At 45.5% G+C, this 18,633-nt stretch overlaps 1 protein-coding gene and 1 long non-coding RNA gene across 2 annotated transcripts in view; one reads left to right on the top strand and one right to left on the bottom strand.

Moving 5' to 3' along the window:
* The window catches only part of LOC309369432, an 86,783-nt gene that overhangs the window by 34,947 nt on the left and 33,203 nt on the right, over window positions 1-18,633 (bottom strand). The window lies entirely within an intron of this gene.
* TMEM135 (transmembrane protein 135) overlaps window positions 10,367-18,633 on the top strand; it is a 174,888-nt gene continuing 166,621 nt past the window's right edge. The window contains exons 1-2 of the mRNA XM_081909969.1: window positions 10,367-10,686; window positions 16,775-16,902. Of these exons, the coding sequence (XP_081766095.1) occupies window positions 10,546-10,686; window positions 16,775-16,902 (269 nt within the window). The 5' untranslated portion in view covers window positions 10,367-10,545. The remainder of the gene's footprint in view (window positions 10,687-16,774; window positions 16,903-18,633) is intronic.

The following is an 18,633-nucleotide window of genomic DNA, read 5'->3' as shown; positions in this document are numbered from 1 at the left end:
GGAGTTATGTGACCCCTCGAGCCAAGGAGATAAGTAACTACACAGCCAGTAACTTGGTTTTCCCAGTAGTGATGTATGGAAGTGAGAGCTGGACCATAAAGAAGGCCGATCGCCGAAGAATGGATGCTTTTGAATTATGGCGTTGGAGGAGACTCTTGAGAGTCCCATGGACTGCAAGAAGATCAAGCCTATCCATTTTCAAGGAAATCAGCCCTGGGTGCTCACTGGAAGGACAGATCCTGAAGCTAAGGCTCCAATACTTTGGCCATCTCGTGAGAAGAGAAGACTCCCTGGAAAAGACCCTGATGTTGGGAAAGATGGAGGGCACAAGGAGAAGGGGACGACAGAGGACGAGATGGTTGGACAGTGTTCTCGAAGCTACCAGCATGAGTTTGACCAAACTGCAGGAGGCAGTGGAAGACAGGAGTGCCTGGCGTGCTCTGGTCCATGGGGTCACGAAGAGTCGGACACGACTAAACAGCAACAAAAAAAGCGAGATGAGTGCAGCAACCCCAGAGTCATCCGTGACTGTACTTAACAGTCAGGGGCCCCTTTACCTTTACCTTTATTTTCATAGGAGAAATGTTGGAGGGTATGGAATCCACAATCTTACATATGAAGAGTTGCCAACTTTTTAATGGTTTTGCTTTTGTTTCTCCAACAGCAACCTGTGCCTTGAGTAGTAGAAAGTGCAAAACCATTGGAAAATGTTTTTCATCTCCTAATCCCCCACCCCTTCTGCTAGGTTACAGTTAAAGCCACTAGTACCAAGCCAGTTTTTAAAAGCTGGTAATCCCATGTGTCGATTTAACCAATCGAGTTCCATGCCCACAGGGAGCGAAATGCTTCCCAGGAGAATGGAAAAAAACACACACCTGCTTGCGTTACAGGAATCAGAGCTCCTCGTCTTTCCATAGAAGAGTTAATATAAACCATGCTCCAACTGAGCATAGCATACCAATCCACAACGCTTTCGCTGCAGGATGCAGTGAGTGTGTTTAAAGAGCTTGCTTTTAATTCACAGATACGCTCCGATCATTTTAATGAAACAAAGCCGCCTTTACAGCCCGTGCAACCAGCTCGTTTAGCTGGGTTTTTATGGTCGCTCTGCATCACTGGAGCAGTGAAAATCACCTGGAGCACAACAACGAAAGTTTACAGTTCCTTCCCTCTGAGGTTTGCCCATATAGTGTGTACCAAGCTGTTGTTACCAAAGACCACTTGCTTTAAGTCCCAATGCAGCTTGAGTGACACTCCTGGTTTTCAGCTGAACTTGGGGTTTTGGCTGACAAACACTGTCTACTCAGTGTCTACTCAGAAGTAATTCCTATTGAATTCAGTGAGGCTTGCTCTCAGGTGACCAACAACAACAACAACAATAATAAATTTTTATTTGTATCCCGCCCTGCCCAGCTGAGGCAGAGTGGCTAACATCATAAAAACAACACAATATGCATAAAAACAGACACCAGTTAATTAAAATACACTAGCGTTGTATTGTAACCAAGAGTTAGGATTGCAGTGTTTGTCTACAGTCATACCTTGGATCTCAAACGCCTTGGCTCCCGAACAAATCGGCTTCTGAATGATCAAAACCCGGAAGTGAACATTCTGGTTTTGAACGATTTTCGGAAGCCGAACGTCTGGCACGGCTTCTGATTGGCTGCCAGGACGTTCCTGAAGCCAATCGGAAGTCTTGGTATAATTGTATTTGCTGAGAGAGACAGTGAATACAGTGCGACTCTCAGTCTTCCTTTGGTAAATAAGAGATTATTTTCATTTGTTTTTGAGAATGGGGAAAACAAATGGGAAATGGTGGACTGCCTCTGAAGGCGTGCGTGTTGTTGCAACAGATTGTGTTGACTGCTTTGCACCGAGGCAGAGGAAAAGCTTGGGCAAGGGTGTTCTAAAAGTCTCCCTGCAATGTCCCAACCGTTAAATTCACATAGGTAAAGGTAAAGGGACCCCTGACTATTAGGTCCACTCGTGGCCGTCTCTGGGGTTGCAGCACTTGTCTCGCTTTATTGGCCAAGGGAGCTGGTGTACAACTTCCAGCATGTGGCCAGCATGACTAAGCCGCTTCTGGTGAACCAGAGCAGTGCACAGAAATGCCGTTTACCTTCCCACTGGAGTAGTACCTATTTATCTACTTGCACTTTGACGTGCTTTCGAACTGCCAGGTTGGCAGGAGCTGGGACCAAGCAACGGGAGCTCACCCCATCACGGGGGTTCGAACTGCCGACCTTCTGATCGGCAAGTCCTAGGCTCTGTCGTTTAACCCACAGCGCCACCCATGTCCCTTAAATCCACATAGGTGGTCCTTAAAAATCACCAGCTGATTCTGAAGCAACAAGAAAAGGGCAGCCCTTTACAGAGCCCAGTACAGTAATCTAGCCTGGTGGTTACCAGCACATGGACTGCAGTGGGAACAATAATTTGTTTAAGGTGCTGAGCTTTGTTAGGATACCCCTGATTCCTCTCATAGAGCTACAATTAAGGAATGGGGGTGTCTTCTAACACTCTCAGGATCCTCTGGAGGAAGCCAAGGCTGTTTAAAGTGGTGCGACGCTGCTTTCCATGTACAGTGCAGACAGAGCCAATGTATAACCTTTCCACAAACAAATCAGAACGAATGTTCAGCCAACAGCAGATGTCATATAACCTTCCCCACAAACTTTGTGCAGACAAATGTCTGGAAAGAACCCATATGGTTTAATCCCATGGCTTTCACATACCAGCCGAAGACGTTTTCATGGAGCCGTTTAAAGCAAGGTTTCGAGCTCTCTGCAAAACGTTTTAACAGAAAAGCAATCCGTTTCAACATTCTGCCGCTATTTATTTTGATGCATGTTAGAATTCCCAATAAACTATTTATTTTTTTAAAAAAGGAATAAGACAGCTTTATTTGTATCAGCTGAGCATCAAAACATCTTGTAAGGCTGCCCAGAAGAATGGCAAACGTTAGGAGCCTACGTGAGTTTTAATGTTTGCTTTTAATATTTCTCACAGGAATGTTTTAACTCTTCAGGGAGATGCTTCTGCAGCCAAAATAATATGGGAAGTGGTAACTTGGGTCCTGTGTGGTGGACTTACTGCCAGATCCGCTGCTCCTTAGTTACTTTGGCCCCATAAACAGATCTCTGGGGCATGTGTCTTGTGTGTGGAAGCCTGGGAAACTTGTACATACTAACACTGAGAGACTGAGATACAAGAGTTTTGTTCAAGATTTAAAATGTGTTCGCCAAAGTTGAGTCATAGCTCTCTTCGAGGTGGAAAATCTGGGTCTGGGCTGCCCCAGTTCAGAATGCAAGCAGGAGCTCACTTGGTCAAATTTTTATACATTCAAAACATAATAATAATAATAATAATAATAATAATAATAATAATAATAATAATAATAATAATAATAAATTTGTTATTTGTACCCCACCCATCTGGCTGGGTTTCCCCAGCCACTCTGGGCGGCTTCCAACAAAGATTAAGGATACATTAAAATGTCACACATTAAAAACTTCCCTTAGATGTTTTCTAAATGTCAGGTAGTTGTTTATCTCTTTGACATCTGATGGGAGGGTGTTCCACAGGGCAGGTGCCACTACCGAGAAGGCCCTCTGCCTGGTTCCCTGTAGCTTTGCTTCTCACAGTGAGGGAACTGCCAGAAGGCCCTCGGCGCTGGACCTCAGCGTCTGGGCAGAACGATGGGGGTGGAGACGCTCCCTCAGGTATACTGCATGTAGAAAACTTGAATGTCAAGGAGATGGGGTCTTGCATAGCCTTTCTACCAATATCTAGAGGTTTTTTGTTTTTTACAACTGGACTCACTTAGAAGAATATGCAGCTAATTGGGGCCAGCATTATCCAGTCATAGAGCTTAGGTATGGTGTAATTAATACCACAGACTGGAGTCCTTCATACACCAAGAGATTTGCTGGGGCATGGGGTAGAAAAGGAGCAATGTTTGCTATGTTGTTTCATGTGACCTACATGCCTTCCTCTTCCCTGAGCTGGTTTTTTGCAAAATCTCACAGCAATGAGTTCCACAGATAAATTGCCCATCTGTGCACAGAAAAGCTCCCTTGCCTCCAAATAAGATTTCCTAAACCTATATGCTCACGTGTCTTCTGCTACGTGGGAACGGGATGTGGTGGACCAGATAAAGAACCAAGTAAATGATTTAGTCCTTTGGCTTCTTTTATGAGGTTTCTTCCCCCCCCCAAAAAAAGTGGGAATAGTTATGAGTAACTGAGAGAGAGAGAGAGAGAGAGAGAGAGAGAGAGAGAGAGAGAGAGAGAGAGAAGGGACTCACAATATCTTTGTAAGAAAGGATACACATTTATCGTTGGAGAAAGTCCAGGTTTTTCTACAAAACTGCAGGATATTGCTGTGAATAACAATTCACCCCTTATTTATTTTGGAAATATGACATCTGGAAAATGGGAACGGCTCCAGTTAATTCCCTTACCTTGAAATATCAGTAGACACAAGGGTATTTTGAGATCATATTTTGCTTTTAAAAGGGGAGAGAAAAGAACAAACAACTTATAGAGTCACATGCCATAAAGACTGCCTTCCAATAATGTGAAAGGTCTTTGGTGCTTAATGCTATAAATTCCAAGCAAATTCGGAGCAGAAGCTGGAGTTTTGCGCTTAAGAGCTCCCTGAAGGCAGGTGCTGCTACACATATGTCAAGGATATGGGCTGGGTAGGACTTCTCCACTCAGGGACCCGATCCACACGTGCATTTACATCGCTTGAAAACTCAGTGTGTAGACTGCCTCCGTCTGAATGCCATCTGAATGGGGATTCTTTCCGCCTCCTCCAATGAATGCAAACTGCAAAGGCAGGACTCCCAATCTGGACTGGGGCTGGCTGACTGCAGTGGGAGGCAATGTGTTTATTTTATTCTATATGCCACCTTTCTCCCACTGCAGAATCCAAAGTGGCTCAGTGAATAAATTAAAACAGATACAACTAAAGGCACACCATAAATATAAATATCTGAAACAAATTAAGTAGCCCTATTAAAAAGACATCACGGGAAACACTTAAAACCATTTAAAGGCACACAAACGCAACAGTCAACCTCAGAAGACCCTGCCGCAACAGCCATTTATTTTTATTTTTAACATAACTTTACAGTGGTACCTTGGGTTACAGACGCTTCAGGTTACAGACTCCGCTAACCCAGAAATAGTACCTTGGGTTAAGAACTTTGCTTCAGGATGAGAACAGAAATCGCACAGCAGCAGCGCGGCGGCAGCAGGAAGCTAAAGTGGTGCTTCAGGTTAAGAACAGTTTCAGGTTAAGAACGGACCTCCGGAAAGAATTAAGTACTTTACTCAAGGTACCACTGTATTGAAATTCATAAATAATGTACCTAATGTACATAATATACACATTCTTAATTCGACAAAAATGAACATAGCCATGTACTAATACTCTTCTGTGGATTCACAAATATTAAACTTAGTTTCAATTTATACAATCTCTTTTTTTCCTACTAACATAAAATAGACTTCCTATCGTTTCTTGATGTAAACTTTATTTGTACTGTTGAATGTACTTAACATTATTACCTTGCTCTTTCTGTATTTTCTAATACCTCCTTACAACAGTTTGTACTCATAACCTTATTTCCAAACAATTACTTTAAATAAGGGTCATTCAAATGCTGCCATAGATATTATACCACTATTATATTTCTGTAAGTAACTCTTATACATATCCCATGTTTGAGTAAATGATTGTCTTGTATTGCCTCTCAGTCTGCTGGTCAACTGCACCATTTCCGCATATTCCTGTAATTTGCCGCAACAGCCAGTTAATAGCCAAAGGCTGAATGGAATGAAAAGGTCTTTACTTGCTGTGAAAGGAAAGCAGAGGGGGGCCCAGCCTAGTGCCCTGTGGAAGGGAGTTCCACAGTTTGGGAGCAGCCACCTAGAAGGCCCTGTCTTGTGCCATCACCAGATGAAGGTGGTGGGACCAACACAGAATCATAGAGTTCGAAGGGAGCCCAAGGGTCATCTAGTCCAACCCCTAGCAATACAGGAATCAAGGCACACAGTAATGGACTGGATTTGTGGTTTTGTCCCCCCTCCCACCCCCGGTAAGTAGTTCCCAGGCTGGGGATGCTCCATGATCCATCTTTGTCCCTGGAGGCAGAAGCCCAGAATGCTGCACCCAAGAAGCTCAGTTCAGCCAGAACTCTGTACATGCCCCAAGACTAGGTGTATAAGTCACCCTTGCTGTGTGCAATGGCAGCATCATTGCAATCACCAAGGAAATCTTCTGGTGTAAGCTGTAGGCATTTGCCAGTTGCAAGCAGGAGGTTAAAGGTAAAGGTAAAGGGACCCCTGACCATTAGGTCCAGTCTTGGCTGAATCTGGGGTTGCGGCACTCATCTCGCTTTATTGGCCGAGGGAGCCGGCATACAGTTTCCGGGTCATGTGGCCAACATAACTAAGCCGCTTCTGGAAAACCAGAGCAGGGCACGGAAACACCGTTTACCTTCCCGCTGGAGCGGTACCTATTTATCTACTTGCACTTTGATGTGCTTTCGAACTGCTAGGTTGGCAGGAGCAGGGACCGAGCAATGGGAGCTCACCCCGTCACGGGGATTCGAACCACCGACCTTCTGATCGGCAAGTCCTAGGCTCTCTGATTTAACCCACAGCGCCACCCGCGTCCAAAGCAGGAGGTTACACTGCCCCAATTTCCTCAGTGTCAGTGTAATAATGTCAGCAACACCGACAGTTCAACCAGCGAAGAGAGGCTGTTGCACTTGGGTCCTGTTTTCGGACTTCTCACTTGGGTTGGGTTGGCCTCTGCCTGGACAAGATGCTTGACTAGATGAGCCACTGGTGTGATCCAGCAGGTTCTCATGTTCTTAATCTTCCCTGGTGAGTAAATGGTTTCAACCTGGCAACCACACCCTGTGCCAATTAAATTCCCATTTGCTGGGAATTGCCGGTGCGCAGAGTGTTGTTTGCGCTTATGTGCTGCTAGCAGCCATTCTCAACCTGTGGATCCCCAGATGTTGTTGAACTGCAACTCCCATCACCCCTAGCTAGCAAGGCCAGAGCTCCAGGATGATGGGAGTTGTAGTCCAACAACATCTGGGGACCCACAGGTTGAGAATGGCTGGCCGTTTTGAGAACAGCATGATGAACAAAATGGGACTTTGAGCCCCTTTCAGCAGGCCTCTCTTATTTTCTTAAATTAGGTATCTGCATTTCTCAAGGACTTCCCAAACGCTCTCCTTTTCAGCGAAGGACAAAACAACTTGCAACCAAACAACAGACCACATGCCGTATTAGCTCCTACACTTTCTGCATTGGATTCCTCTCTAACCTTTTTAACAATTCTCTCACCCCACCCAAACCATGTGTATACACATTCCTGCAAACTCAGGATTGCACTTCATGCAGCTGATGAAGTGAGCAGCAAGATTATGCCAAAATCAATTTCTTATTTAAGGGGCCGCAAGACTCTTACTTATTTATATTTGCAACCTGCTCTTCATTAGGAACAATCCCGGAGGGAGGATTATTGCAATGGTTGGTTTTGCAAGGCATTGTGCTCTTCCCACTGCTAGTGTCAACATTTTCGGAGTATAATGTTTATGGCATGGCGGCTTACAAATAAATCTGATGATGGTTTGTTGGCAGGTGGTGGTGTGAGTGCCACATATCTTGGTGGTGTTTTTGTGTTGGGAGTGCAGCTAACAGGGAAAGGGGCTTTAGACTTGTTGCTCTTGCACTGGGGAACCCTGTTCCATTGATAATGAGAGATTCAACCATTCTGTGTTGTAGATATTTACAGTGGTGTCCCGCAAGATGAATGCCTCGCAAGACGAAAAACCCGCAAGACGAAAGGGTTTTTCGGTTTTTGCGTCGCTTCGCTAGACGATTTTCCCCATGGGCTTGCTTCGCAAGAAGAAAGCCCATAGGGAAATCTCCGGGGACCTCTTTTAAATGCTGGCGGTGGGGAGCAAAGCCTTCCCCCCCCTCCGGCCTTCAGAAGAGGTCCAGGAAGGCCGGCGGGGGCCGAAAGGCTTTGCTCCCCACCACCAGCATTTTAAAAGCGGTCCGGGATAGCAGGGAAGCGCTTCCCGCTATCCTGGACGGCTTTTGAAGGCGGGGGGGGGGAGCAAAGACTTTCGCCCCCCACCGGCCTTCAGAAGAGGTCCTGGACCTCTTCTGAAGGCCGGCGGGGGGCGAAAGTCTTTGCTCCCCCCTGCCTGCCTTCCCGGGAGAGCAGAGAAACGCGCTGCGATTCTCTGCTCTCCCCGACGGCTTTTGAAGGCAGGCGGGGGGGGGGGAGCAAAGACTTTCGCCCCCCGCCGGCCTTCAGAAGAGGTCGGGGGACAGACTGTCCCCGGACCTGGTCTGAAGGCGGTTTCCATAGGAACGCATTGATTGATTTTCAATGCATTCCTATGGGAAACCATGCTTCGCAAGACGAAAAACTCGCAAGACGAAAAGACTTGCGGAACGAATTAATTTCGTCTTGCGAGGGACCACTGTATTGAGGACACCCAGAAAAGATGTGTGGATCTGCATCTAACAAGCCCCCTCCCCAAGCAGGGACTATATCTTGAAAGGGGGGAAATGATGTCCACATCCTCTCCCAAACCTGGAAGACATTCTCCCAAATCTCAGACACAACAGAGGATGATTATGAATAGTCTGGTGTGATGTACTCTGCACATGGGCAGAAACTGTTACTTCCCATTTTCAAGACTGTCCACACATTGCAAATATGTTCTGTTGTGCTCCGCTGTGTGTTGGTCCCAGTGAAAAAAAATCATTTTTTTTGTCTATTGGTCCAAATACTTCATTCCTTTACTTTAGAGAAGTGATAATGAGTGTTCCTTTTTGGGAAGGAAAAGCACATGCAAGTCTCCCCCACATTTTAAAATATTTTTTTAGCGTGCTTAGTTTATTGCCAACAAATGTGCAGGTGTCAACAATACATGAATTCAAAAACTTACGCCATGTGGTATGGCTTAATTTCTAAATAAGAGGTCAATTTTGTCTGAAAATCATACTTGTGCTGTCTTACAGGGAAACTCTTTCCCTCTCCATAGATAAGCAGAGAATAATTGATTTCCTGTAGAAAGGAGACGGTGGTACTCTGCACATGCCTAATGGCACACTTTCCTAAATAACTGCTGTTGCGATGAGAACAGCAAGGTTAAAAAATGCACCCCGTCCCAATTCAAAATGTTGCCAGCTACAACTGGCGCGCGCGCGCACACGCATATGGATAAGAACTTGGAAAGGGAGAGGCTAACAAGTGATAAAATCCAAGCAGCATTTCAGTGCAATGCTCCAGGGCACAAACCTACGAATGGACCAATGGCCTGAAGTTCAAGACAGGCACAAATCGGCCAAGCAGCGGTGTACCTGCCATCCAGGGGAGGCTTACGCGGTTCCTGTACTTCCTTTAAGGGGGAAAAGGTTAAGCACAGTGGATGACTATTTAACCCTCCTACCCAAAGCGGGGGCGAAGGACACAGACATCGCGTTCAAGCCGAAGGGGAGCTGCAGCCAAGCGCTTGCTTATGCAATCCGCAAGCAGATTTCCTCAAAGCCTTCCTTCCAGAACAGCTTTGCTTGCCAGTTTCCACCAATGCAAGCCTCAAGGCACGTTTCTTTCCTCTTTGCATGGGCTTGCATTAAGTACAGTGGTACCTCGGGTTAAGAACTTAATTCGTTCTGGAGGTCCGTTCTTAACCTGAAACTGTTCTTAACCTGAAGCACCACTTTAGCTAATGGGGCCTCCCGCTGCCGCCGAAGCACGATTTCTGTTCTTATCCTGAATTTCTGTTCTCATCCTGATTTTTGTTCTCATCCTGAAGCAAAGTTCTTAACCAGAGGTACTATTTTTGGGTTAGCGGAGTCTGTAACCTGAAGCGTCTGTAACCCGAGGTACCACTGTACTGCAAGGTAAAGGTAAACTAAAGGGCCCCTTGACGGTTAAGTCCAAGGGGACATATATTTCTTTATTTTGTGCACGGGCTTGCATTAAGTACTAGGCATATACACCCACATGCTCCTTGTTTTTTAATCATTTCCCTGGGCCTGCATTTAAAGACACACAGACAACCTTTGCTCCTTCCTCGGCTGCTCCCCTTTGCAAAAACACCAGCGTGCATCATCGCAGCCCTTGAGTGACAGCCCGCGTGGCCCAAATGACAAGAGAGAGAAGCGGAGAGGGGGGGGGGGTAACAAAAAAAAGAAGAAGAGCGAGAAGGAGCTCGTGCCTCTCAAGCTCGCGCCAACTCCGCCCAATCCGCAGCCCCGGCGGCGAGAAGCCGCCTCCGGATTGGCTGCCGCGGCTCACGCGAGCCGAGCCGGCAAACCGCCCCTCGGCCCGGCCGTATACACAGAGCGCGCGAGAGGCGGTTGACCGCGAGTAACCTCGGCGGTTTGGGCCGCCCCGCGCGACCTTTCTCCTGCATTGGCCGTGACGCGCTCGGGGCCTCCCCCTCCCCCCGAGCCCCCCCCCTCCGCGAGAGAGAGCGAGAGGCTGCGGGCCAAGATGGCGGCGCTGAGCAAGTCCATCCCTCACAGCTGCTACGAGATCGGGCACACCTGGCACCCCCGCTGCGGACGGGCCTTCGCGGACATCACCCAGGGGGCGCTGCTCGAGTCCCTCCGCATCTACGGGACCCTCTACCTGGTGAGGAAGGGCCCACCCCCCTCTTCTCCTGCCACCCCCCCCCCCGGGGTGGGGAAATGAAGGGAGCCAGATAAAAGATTTGAGGCTCCCCCCAAGTGGATGGGCATTGCCATTCAAATGGTGTATATGTCTGCCCGCCCCACGCCTTGGCATCGATTATGCGGGGCAGGGATTGCTTGTCCCCCCCCCCATACAGTATTCAATTTGGCACCCCTGGTATGGTATGGAGGTGGGACGGTGCCCTTTGGGGTGTGGGAGGCGTTAGAGTGGGTTCCTGAAGAGGAGTGGGGTATGGCAGGCTGGTGGCAATGGTGGGGTGGTGAAGGGGGAAATGATAGGTATAGGTATATAGGGAGGGGGTGTTCAAATGGCCCCTTGGAGAGGAATGGGGATGGAAGACAGGTAGGCGGCAATGGTGGGAAGGGGGAAGAAGCAGCAGGAAGCATTTGTAGGTATGCACTGTAGGTTAAACCACAGAGCCTAGAACTTGCTGATCAGAAGGTCGGCGGTTCGAATCCCCACGACGGGGTGAGCTCCCGTTGCTCGGTCCCTGCTCCTGCCAACCTAGCAGTTCGAAAGCACATCAAAGTGCAAGTAGATAAATAGGTACCACTCCGGGGGGAAGGTAAACGGCATTTCTGTGCGCTGCTCTGGTTCACCAGAAGTGGCTTAGTCATGTTGGCCACATGACCCGGAAGCTGTACACCGGCTCCCTCGGCCATTAAAGCGAGATGAGCGCTGCAACCCCAGAGTCATCCACAACTGGACCTAAGGGTCAGGCATCCCTTTACCTTTATATATCTGTAGGGAGGGTATTCAAAAGGTCCCTTGGAGAGGGATGGGGATGAAAGACTGGTGGCGATGTTGGGGTGAGAAGCAGCGAAGATATACTGTATAGGTATATATAGATCTATAGAGAGGATATTATTGTTCTTTGTCAGACTGGTGGCGATTGAGGGAGGGGGAGAAGAAGGGTAGGTAGGTGGCATTTGGGGTGGGAAGGTATTAAAATGGGTTATTGAAAAGGTTGTGTGGCAATTGCTGGGTAGGGTGTCATTTGAAGGCCGGAAAGGGGCAAAGGGGGAGGGAAAAAGGATACTACTGGGAGTCAAACATTTGATGAATCAGACCACTCCATCCAGCTTTCTCACTGTAAGAGCTGTTTGACAGTGGGATGGACCAGAGGTAGTGGATGCTCCTTCCTTGGAGGTTTCTAAGCAGAGGTTGGATGGCCACCTGTCATGGATGCTTTAGTTGAGATTCCTGCATTGCTGGTTGTTGGGCTAGATGACCCTCAGGATTCCTCCTAACTCTATGGTTCTGGAGGGACATTCCCAGGACTACATGGAAATGCTGGGGATTGGACCTGGGATCTTCTGCATGCAGTGCAGTTGTTTGGCTACTGTTGGAAGCTGACCCACATCAAGTCAGATCATTGGTCCATCTAGTTTAGTATTGTCCATGCTGACTGGCTGCTGGTGGCCAGGGGTTCAGATGGGGGGAGCTTGTCATTACTGCTAGAGTTGATGTGTGATCCTGGTTAAGATTTTGAGTTTAGGAAGTTGGGGAATGCAGAAGGATGCTTTCAGATCAAACTTATCAGCCCAGCCCAATATTTAGTCCAAGTGGCTCTCCAAGATCTCAGGCAGAGTTCTTCCCCAACCTGCTACCTAATCTTTTTAACTGAAGGTGCAAGGGACTGCATCTTGGATATTTTTCATGCAAAACATCATATGCTCTACCACTGAGCTGTGGCCCCAGTGCATTTGCTCATACAAGCAGAGTTTGGGTCTAACAAATTTTTTGGCAGGTCAAATAGTGGTAGGCATACATGAAGGTTGAAAGATGAAGGGGGAAAGGATCTGGCTTTGCAGACAGAGGATCTAAAGTTCAGTCCTTGACATCTTTGGGTAAAAGGATGTAAGGTGTCAGGGCTGGGAAAGACTTCTGTTGAGGACTGAGCCACTGCTGGTCAGTACCAGATGAAATTGGCCATTAGATTAGATTGTGTTGTTGTTTTTGCTTTTGAAGGATAATAATTAATTCATTTTCGAATGTATTTGGCTGTTGTAATTAGTCCATGTTTAGATTTCTGTATCTACAAGCTGGATTTGCTATCACTTTTGGTGTCTTGCAAACATTTAATTAGTTTGCGACAGGCTGTTCGTTATGAAATAGCAAAGAGTTTGGTGCAGTTAGCAGTTAATCCCTTTGAACTTAGTGGGATTTACTTCTGAGTAAACATGCATTGAATTGTGTCCATAAACACATTTAACTGTTGGATTGTGATGTGTACTCTGAAGAAAAGCAGCATGTCTCAAAGTGTTCTTAGTTGTGTTTTTTTAAAGACTATTACAGTGTGAGCTAGAGAGCAAGCCAATTCAATACCAGGCCCACAAACTGATTCCTTTGCCTGACTGTTCTTCAGGAGGAGTTCACAATGTTCCTTTTCTACTTTTTGCGGGAACCTTGAAGCCTGACAGGTACAAGTGAGAATGGGAGTATTATCCCTTATCTCCCTAGAGTTGGAGGCACATGGTCTTTTTGCTGAATCTAGCCCCATTGGAAATCTCACTGTGCCTCTGACACTTTTTCACTCTGTGGATTACTGGGGCAGGGTAGGGTTGGGGAGAAGGGGTAGCATGGAGTGGAGAAATCTGTGGGTGTGAAAAGAGAGGTTGAGTAGTGGAGATGGGGGTGGAGAGAGAGAAAATGTATGGGATTTAGAGAAAAAGGAGAATTAATTGAGAAATAGTCAATAGAAATAGGGACCTGTGGTTAGGGTAGCAGAAGGAGGATCAAACAGAAGAGGTTTGCCATGGGAGAAGGAGAAAGACAGAGCAATGTGGGGTGAGACTGCTTGTGAGTCTCTCTCAGCTCTTAGGCAGGAGGGAGGATGCCAGTTGGGCGAAAGAGACTTACAAGTACTGTATTGCTTCACTGTTAAGGAAGTGCTGTACACTATTTAGGATCACACCACAAAGGAGTGTCTCTTCTGTGGCTATGCATGTAGGTGGCGTCTTTCATGAAAGAACCAAGATGTTTTCTTGAAAGCAAGATGCATTAAGAAGAATTAATATTGTTGAATTAATAGGTTGAAGCTAGGTTTCTTTGATAAAACTGGGGTTTCTTCCCAAGTGCTGCTGTTCCCCCCCCCCCCATCATTTGATAAACATATGGTAATTTCAGATATCACTGAAGAATACATGGGTGAGAAGATGGAGATTCCCCCCCAATAGTTTTTAAAGAGAGATTTTTGTGTGCATGCTAAAAATGGATATCATTATATACTGCGTCTTGACATGACATTCAGATAGAAGGTGCTCTCCATCTTCCATGGATCACAGAAGCTGATTCTACTTCCTTTCATCCCCAGCCTTCACATTCTTTCAAGAACGCCCAGACTGTGGAGACTGTGCTGTAAGAGCTCTGTCAGACATGTTTCCTCTCTGTGTTCTTTCACCCTAGATCTCTAGGTCAGTGTTTCCCAATCTTGATTCTCTAGCTGTTTTTGGACTACAATTCCCATCATCCCTGGCCACTGGTCTTGCTAGGTAGGGATGATGGGAGTTGTAGTTCAAAAAAAACAGCTAGAGACCCAAGGTTGGGAAACACTGCTCTAGGTTACAAAGTCCTTTTGCACCGCCGCTTCCTGACTCAGACTATGCATCCATCAAGCCTATAACACACCCCATCTCTCTAAGCCTCCCCACATCATAGCACACCCCATTAGATCTTCAGTTGTGTGTGCAGCATTCTCCATTAACTTCCCACCTGCTGAGATCTGAAGGGCATCTACATGGAAGTCTGTCTCCTTTCACTAGACCCAGCTACAAACTGGGATTATTTGCTTCTGTAGAGGCGACCTTCAGTAGGAGAGCATTCCAGCAAATGCTCGCCTCTCTTAGATTTCAACACTGACAGTATATTCCTGCTCTATAGGAACTAAACTAAGGTACATCCCATTAATGGCTGAATGTCAAAGATAATTTGGGTGAAAGTGCATTCTTTCTGGGATAGAGTGAATGAGGCATCCAGAGCTCCCCCTGCTTGCCAGTGTTATACTTTCATATGTATACTCATGAGAAGTATACTCGCTGCACTGTTGAATCTAAGCTCGTTTGGGACCTTTTTGAGTTATGTATGTGTGATTCTGGCAGGCTCTGAATTGCTGGTTTTTTGTTGAAGTCTCACCTCCTTGATATCTGTCTACTAGTGGCTTGGCTGTGGATGAAAACTGGGAAGGGGCCAGCAGGACTGGGATAGTCATTAAAAACTGGAGGGAGGGATTAACCCATTAGTGGATAGAGACCTCCTTTACCCCACTAGTGAAAGTACTTTCAAAGTAAATACCCACGCTTGCTTTCTCAGAAGTAAGTCCTATTGACATAGTTAAGGATTGCTTCCAAGTAAGTGTGCATAGGATTACAATATCAAAAGACTGAAAAGTTTGTTCCCTTTAATCCAACTCTATGATTCAATGACTCTAACCCATTATATTGTAAGTTCCTTGCAAAGGCAGTTGAAACTAGTATAAACTTCCCAGTGGGAATTTAAAGATGATTCTTAAAACTGGAGCACAAATACTTTGTCCAGTAATTAATTAGTATGTTCTATGCAGTAGCTGCATGCTGGATTTCGAAGGGCCAGAGGAACCAGAGACCAAATTGCAAACATGCGCTGGATTATGCAGAAAGTTAGAGAGTTCCAGAAAAACATCTACTTCTCCTTCATTGACTATGCAAAAGCCTTTGATTGTGTCGACCACAGCAAACTATGGCAAGTTCTTAAAGAAATGGGAGTGCCTGATCACGTCAACTGTCTCCTGAGAAATCTTTATGTAGGACAAAAAGCTACAGTTAGAACTGGATATGGAACAACTGATTGGTTCAAAATTGGGAAAGGAGTACGACAAGGCTGTATATTGTCTCCCTGCTTATTTAACTTATATGCAGAATTCATCATGTGAAAGGCTGGACTGGATGAACCCCAAGCCGGAATTAAGATTGCTGAAAGAAATATCAACAACCTCAGATGACACAACCTTGATGGCAGAAAGTGAGGAGGAATTAAAGAACCTTTTACTGATGGTGAAAGAGGAGAGCGCAAAATATGGTCTGAAGCTCAACAACAAAAAAAAATGAAGATCATGGCCACTGGTCTCATCACCTCCTGGCAAATAGAGGGGGAAGAAATGGAGGCAGTGAGAAATTTTACTTTCTTGGTTTCCATGATCACTGCAGATGGTGTCAGCTGCCACAAATTAAAAGGCGCTTGCTTCTTGGGAGAAAAGCAATGACAAACCTAGACAGCATCTTAAAAAGCAGAGACATCACCTTGCCAACAAAGGTCCGTATAGTTAAAGCTATGGTTTTCCCAGTAGTGATGTATGGAAGTGAGAGATGGACCATAAGGAAGGCTGATCGCCAAAGAATAGATGCTTTTGAATTGTGGTGCTGGAGGAGACTCTTGAGAGTCCCATGGACTGCAAGAAGATCAAACTGATCTATTCTGTAGGAAATCAGCCCTGAGTGCTCACTGGAAGTATAGATCGTGAAGCTGAGGCTCCAATACTTTGGCTACCTCATGAGAAGAGAAGACTCCCTGGAAAAGACCCTGATGTTAGGAAAGTTTGAGGGCACAAGAAGGGGACGACAGAGGACGAGATGGTTGGACAGTGTTCTCGAAACTACCAGCATGAGTTTGCCCAAACTGCGGGAGGCAGTGGAAGACAGGAGTGCCTGGCGTGCTCTGGTCCATGGGGTCACAAAGAGTCAGACACAACTAAACGATTAAACAACAACAATGCAGTAGCTAAACTTTTAAACTTGTGTCTGGCTAAAATGTTCCCCGTATGATCACAGTTTTGGAATGCCTGATACATTCTGGTCTGGAAGAAGTCATTTAACAGCTGCAATAAGTTCTACAAAAATACTCACTTTGTTAGCCAAAGTTCATGAATTGGTTAGGGGTTTAATTCAAATCTCATTCTTAGAGTATGATTTCCATGTATGCCAATGTCAGCTCATTGGCAGAACAGTGAAATAAAAAATGTAATACATAAATAAACTTGGCTTATCTCTTTCAGATTGCTGCAATTCTCCGGAAACGAAAACTAGATTATTATTTGCACAAACTCCTCCCTGAGATCCTACAATCAACATCCTTTCTGACAGCAAATGGAAGTTTGTATATTGCATTTTTCTGCATTTTAAGGTTGGTTTAACTTCATTTTACCTCTTTAAATAGCATTTTCTGTAATTAATGTTGACTTGTGGAATGAATTTATTTGAAAAATTCTTACCTTATTCTTCAGCTGCAAAAAAGATTCGTAGATTGGCATACACATGCCAATAATAAGACTGTCCCTGCCTTTAGGCTTACAATCTAATGCACATACCTGTAACACAAAAGAAAAAGTGATTGGGAGGAAGAAAGAAAAAAGCATGCTGATAGTGGTTAGAAAATTCTTGCTCCTTCTGTGGCTGATGGGTAGGGCTAGGTTGGTCATCTCTTTAGGTGCAGCATCCCAGTGGTCCTTAGACCCCTGGCTGACATGTTTTGTCCTAATTCTCTATGTGGGGTTTTTTAAAAAATGAGACTACAGCTATTTTGGGAACAAGATTAATGTATCTGCTAAAATGTAACCCTCCCATCATTATTTATTATGTTTAGATTGCTATCCCACCCCATCCCTAGGGCTTATTTGCTGAGCTTACATTCACATATTTTCGCTATTCTGGAGATGGCAGACAAGTGCTGTTTCCTCTTTGCTAGCTAAAAAGTGCTTAGTTGCCATCAGGGGTCATCCTGTGGGATTATGAAAACAAGCCCGTTTTTCTGTTCAGGAAATGTCTCTTAACTCTTTCATTTGCACAGATCAGCAGCTTACAATGAAATATTTACCAAGTACACAATCTTGTTTTGTTCTCTAGGGCATAGTGAGCTTGAGAAGTTTTTTGTTGTGTTATTTCTTCCTTTCCATGCAAACATATTTGCCACTTCAACTGTTAACATTTTGGAACACAGTGTGGTCATTAGAGGGAAGGGGGAAGGACAATAATCAGTGCAAAGTATAGCAATCATGCTTCTTTCCTCTTTCTGACATTATCTAACCACTAATAACAAAGGCACCCCAGATTCTTTAATATGTTGTTAGAGCTGCTAATGTGCTGTAAGAATAAAATAAAGAAATGTAAGCCCAAATAACTTTCATTCCAACCATAGTGGGGGACCATAGGTTGGTCATTCTGATGTGTATCTGTCTTGGTTGCATATGGGCCACTTAATTGACCACAGTGCAAACATGCATGAGAACATCATGCCTCCAGAGAAGGCTGCCTGCTCCATCTTGGCATGAGTCACTGTTCTAGATTTGCCTCTTTCCATTCAGGGGGGCAGTTCCACGTGAAAGATAGAGAATGGGCTGCCAGTCCTTACACATCAACCTGAAAATGGTTAGTTTTAGAGAGTTAGACAGGGAAAAGGTTTTCCTCTGATATTGGCAGTTGTGTTTCCCAAGCTGTGCAAATTTATCTTTGTTTCTTGGAGTGACAGCTGCCACTTCTATAGTTCAAGGTGTGAAACTGGACAACATAGTAGAAACTCATCTTTGGGTTCTTCCTAAGAACATCATGATAGTTGCATTGCCCAGAGAAACTTTGTTAAGAAATTCAGAATAATTCCCCAGCCCACAAATGTTGCTTGCATGTGCCTACGTTTGTCATTCATGAGCTAAAAGTGGGGGGAAACAAGTTTTGTGAAGTTTCACAGCTTGCTTGGTTGTCTGGTTGACATTCCTTCCTTGGAGGTTTTTAAGCAGAGGTTGGATGGCCTTCTGTCATATATGATTTAGTTGACATTCCTGTATTGGAGGGGTTAGACTACATGACTCTCGGGGTTCCTTCCACAACTCTACAATTCTATGATTCTAACTCTTTCTTGTCC

This window comes from Podarcis melisellensis (assembly GCF_964234715.1).
Source record: "Podarcis melisellensis genome assembly, chromosome: 4".
Lineage (NCBI taxonomy): Eukaryota > Metazoa > Chordata > Lepidosauria > Squamata > Lacertidae > Podarcis > Podarcis melisellensis.
The sequence above is the reverse complement of the archived record's forward strand: the minus strand, read 5'-3'. Positions and strand labels throughout refer to the sequence as shown.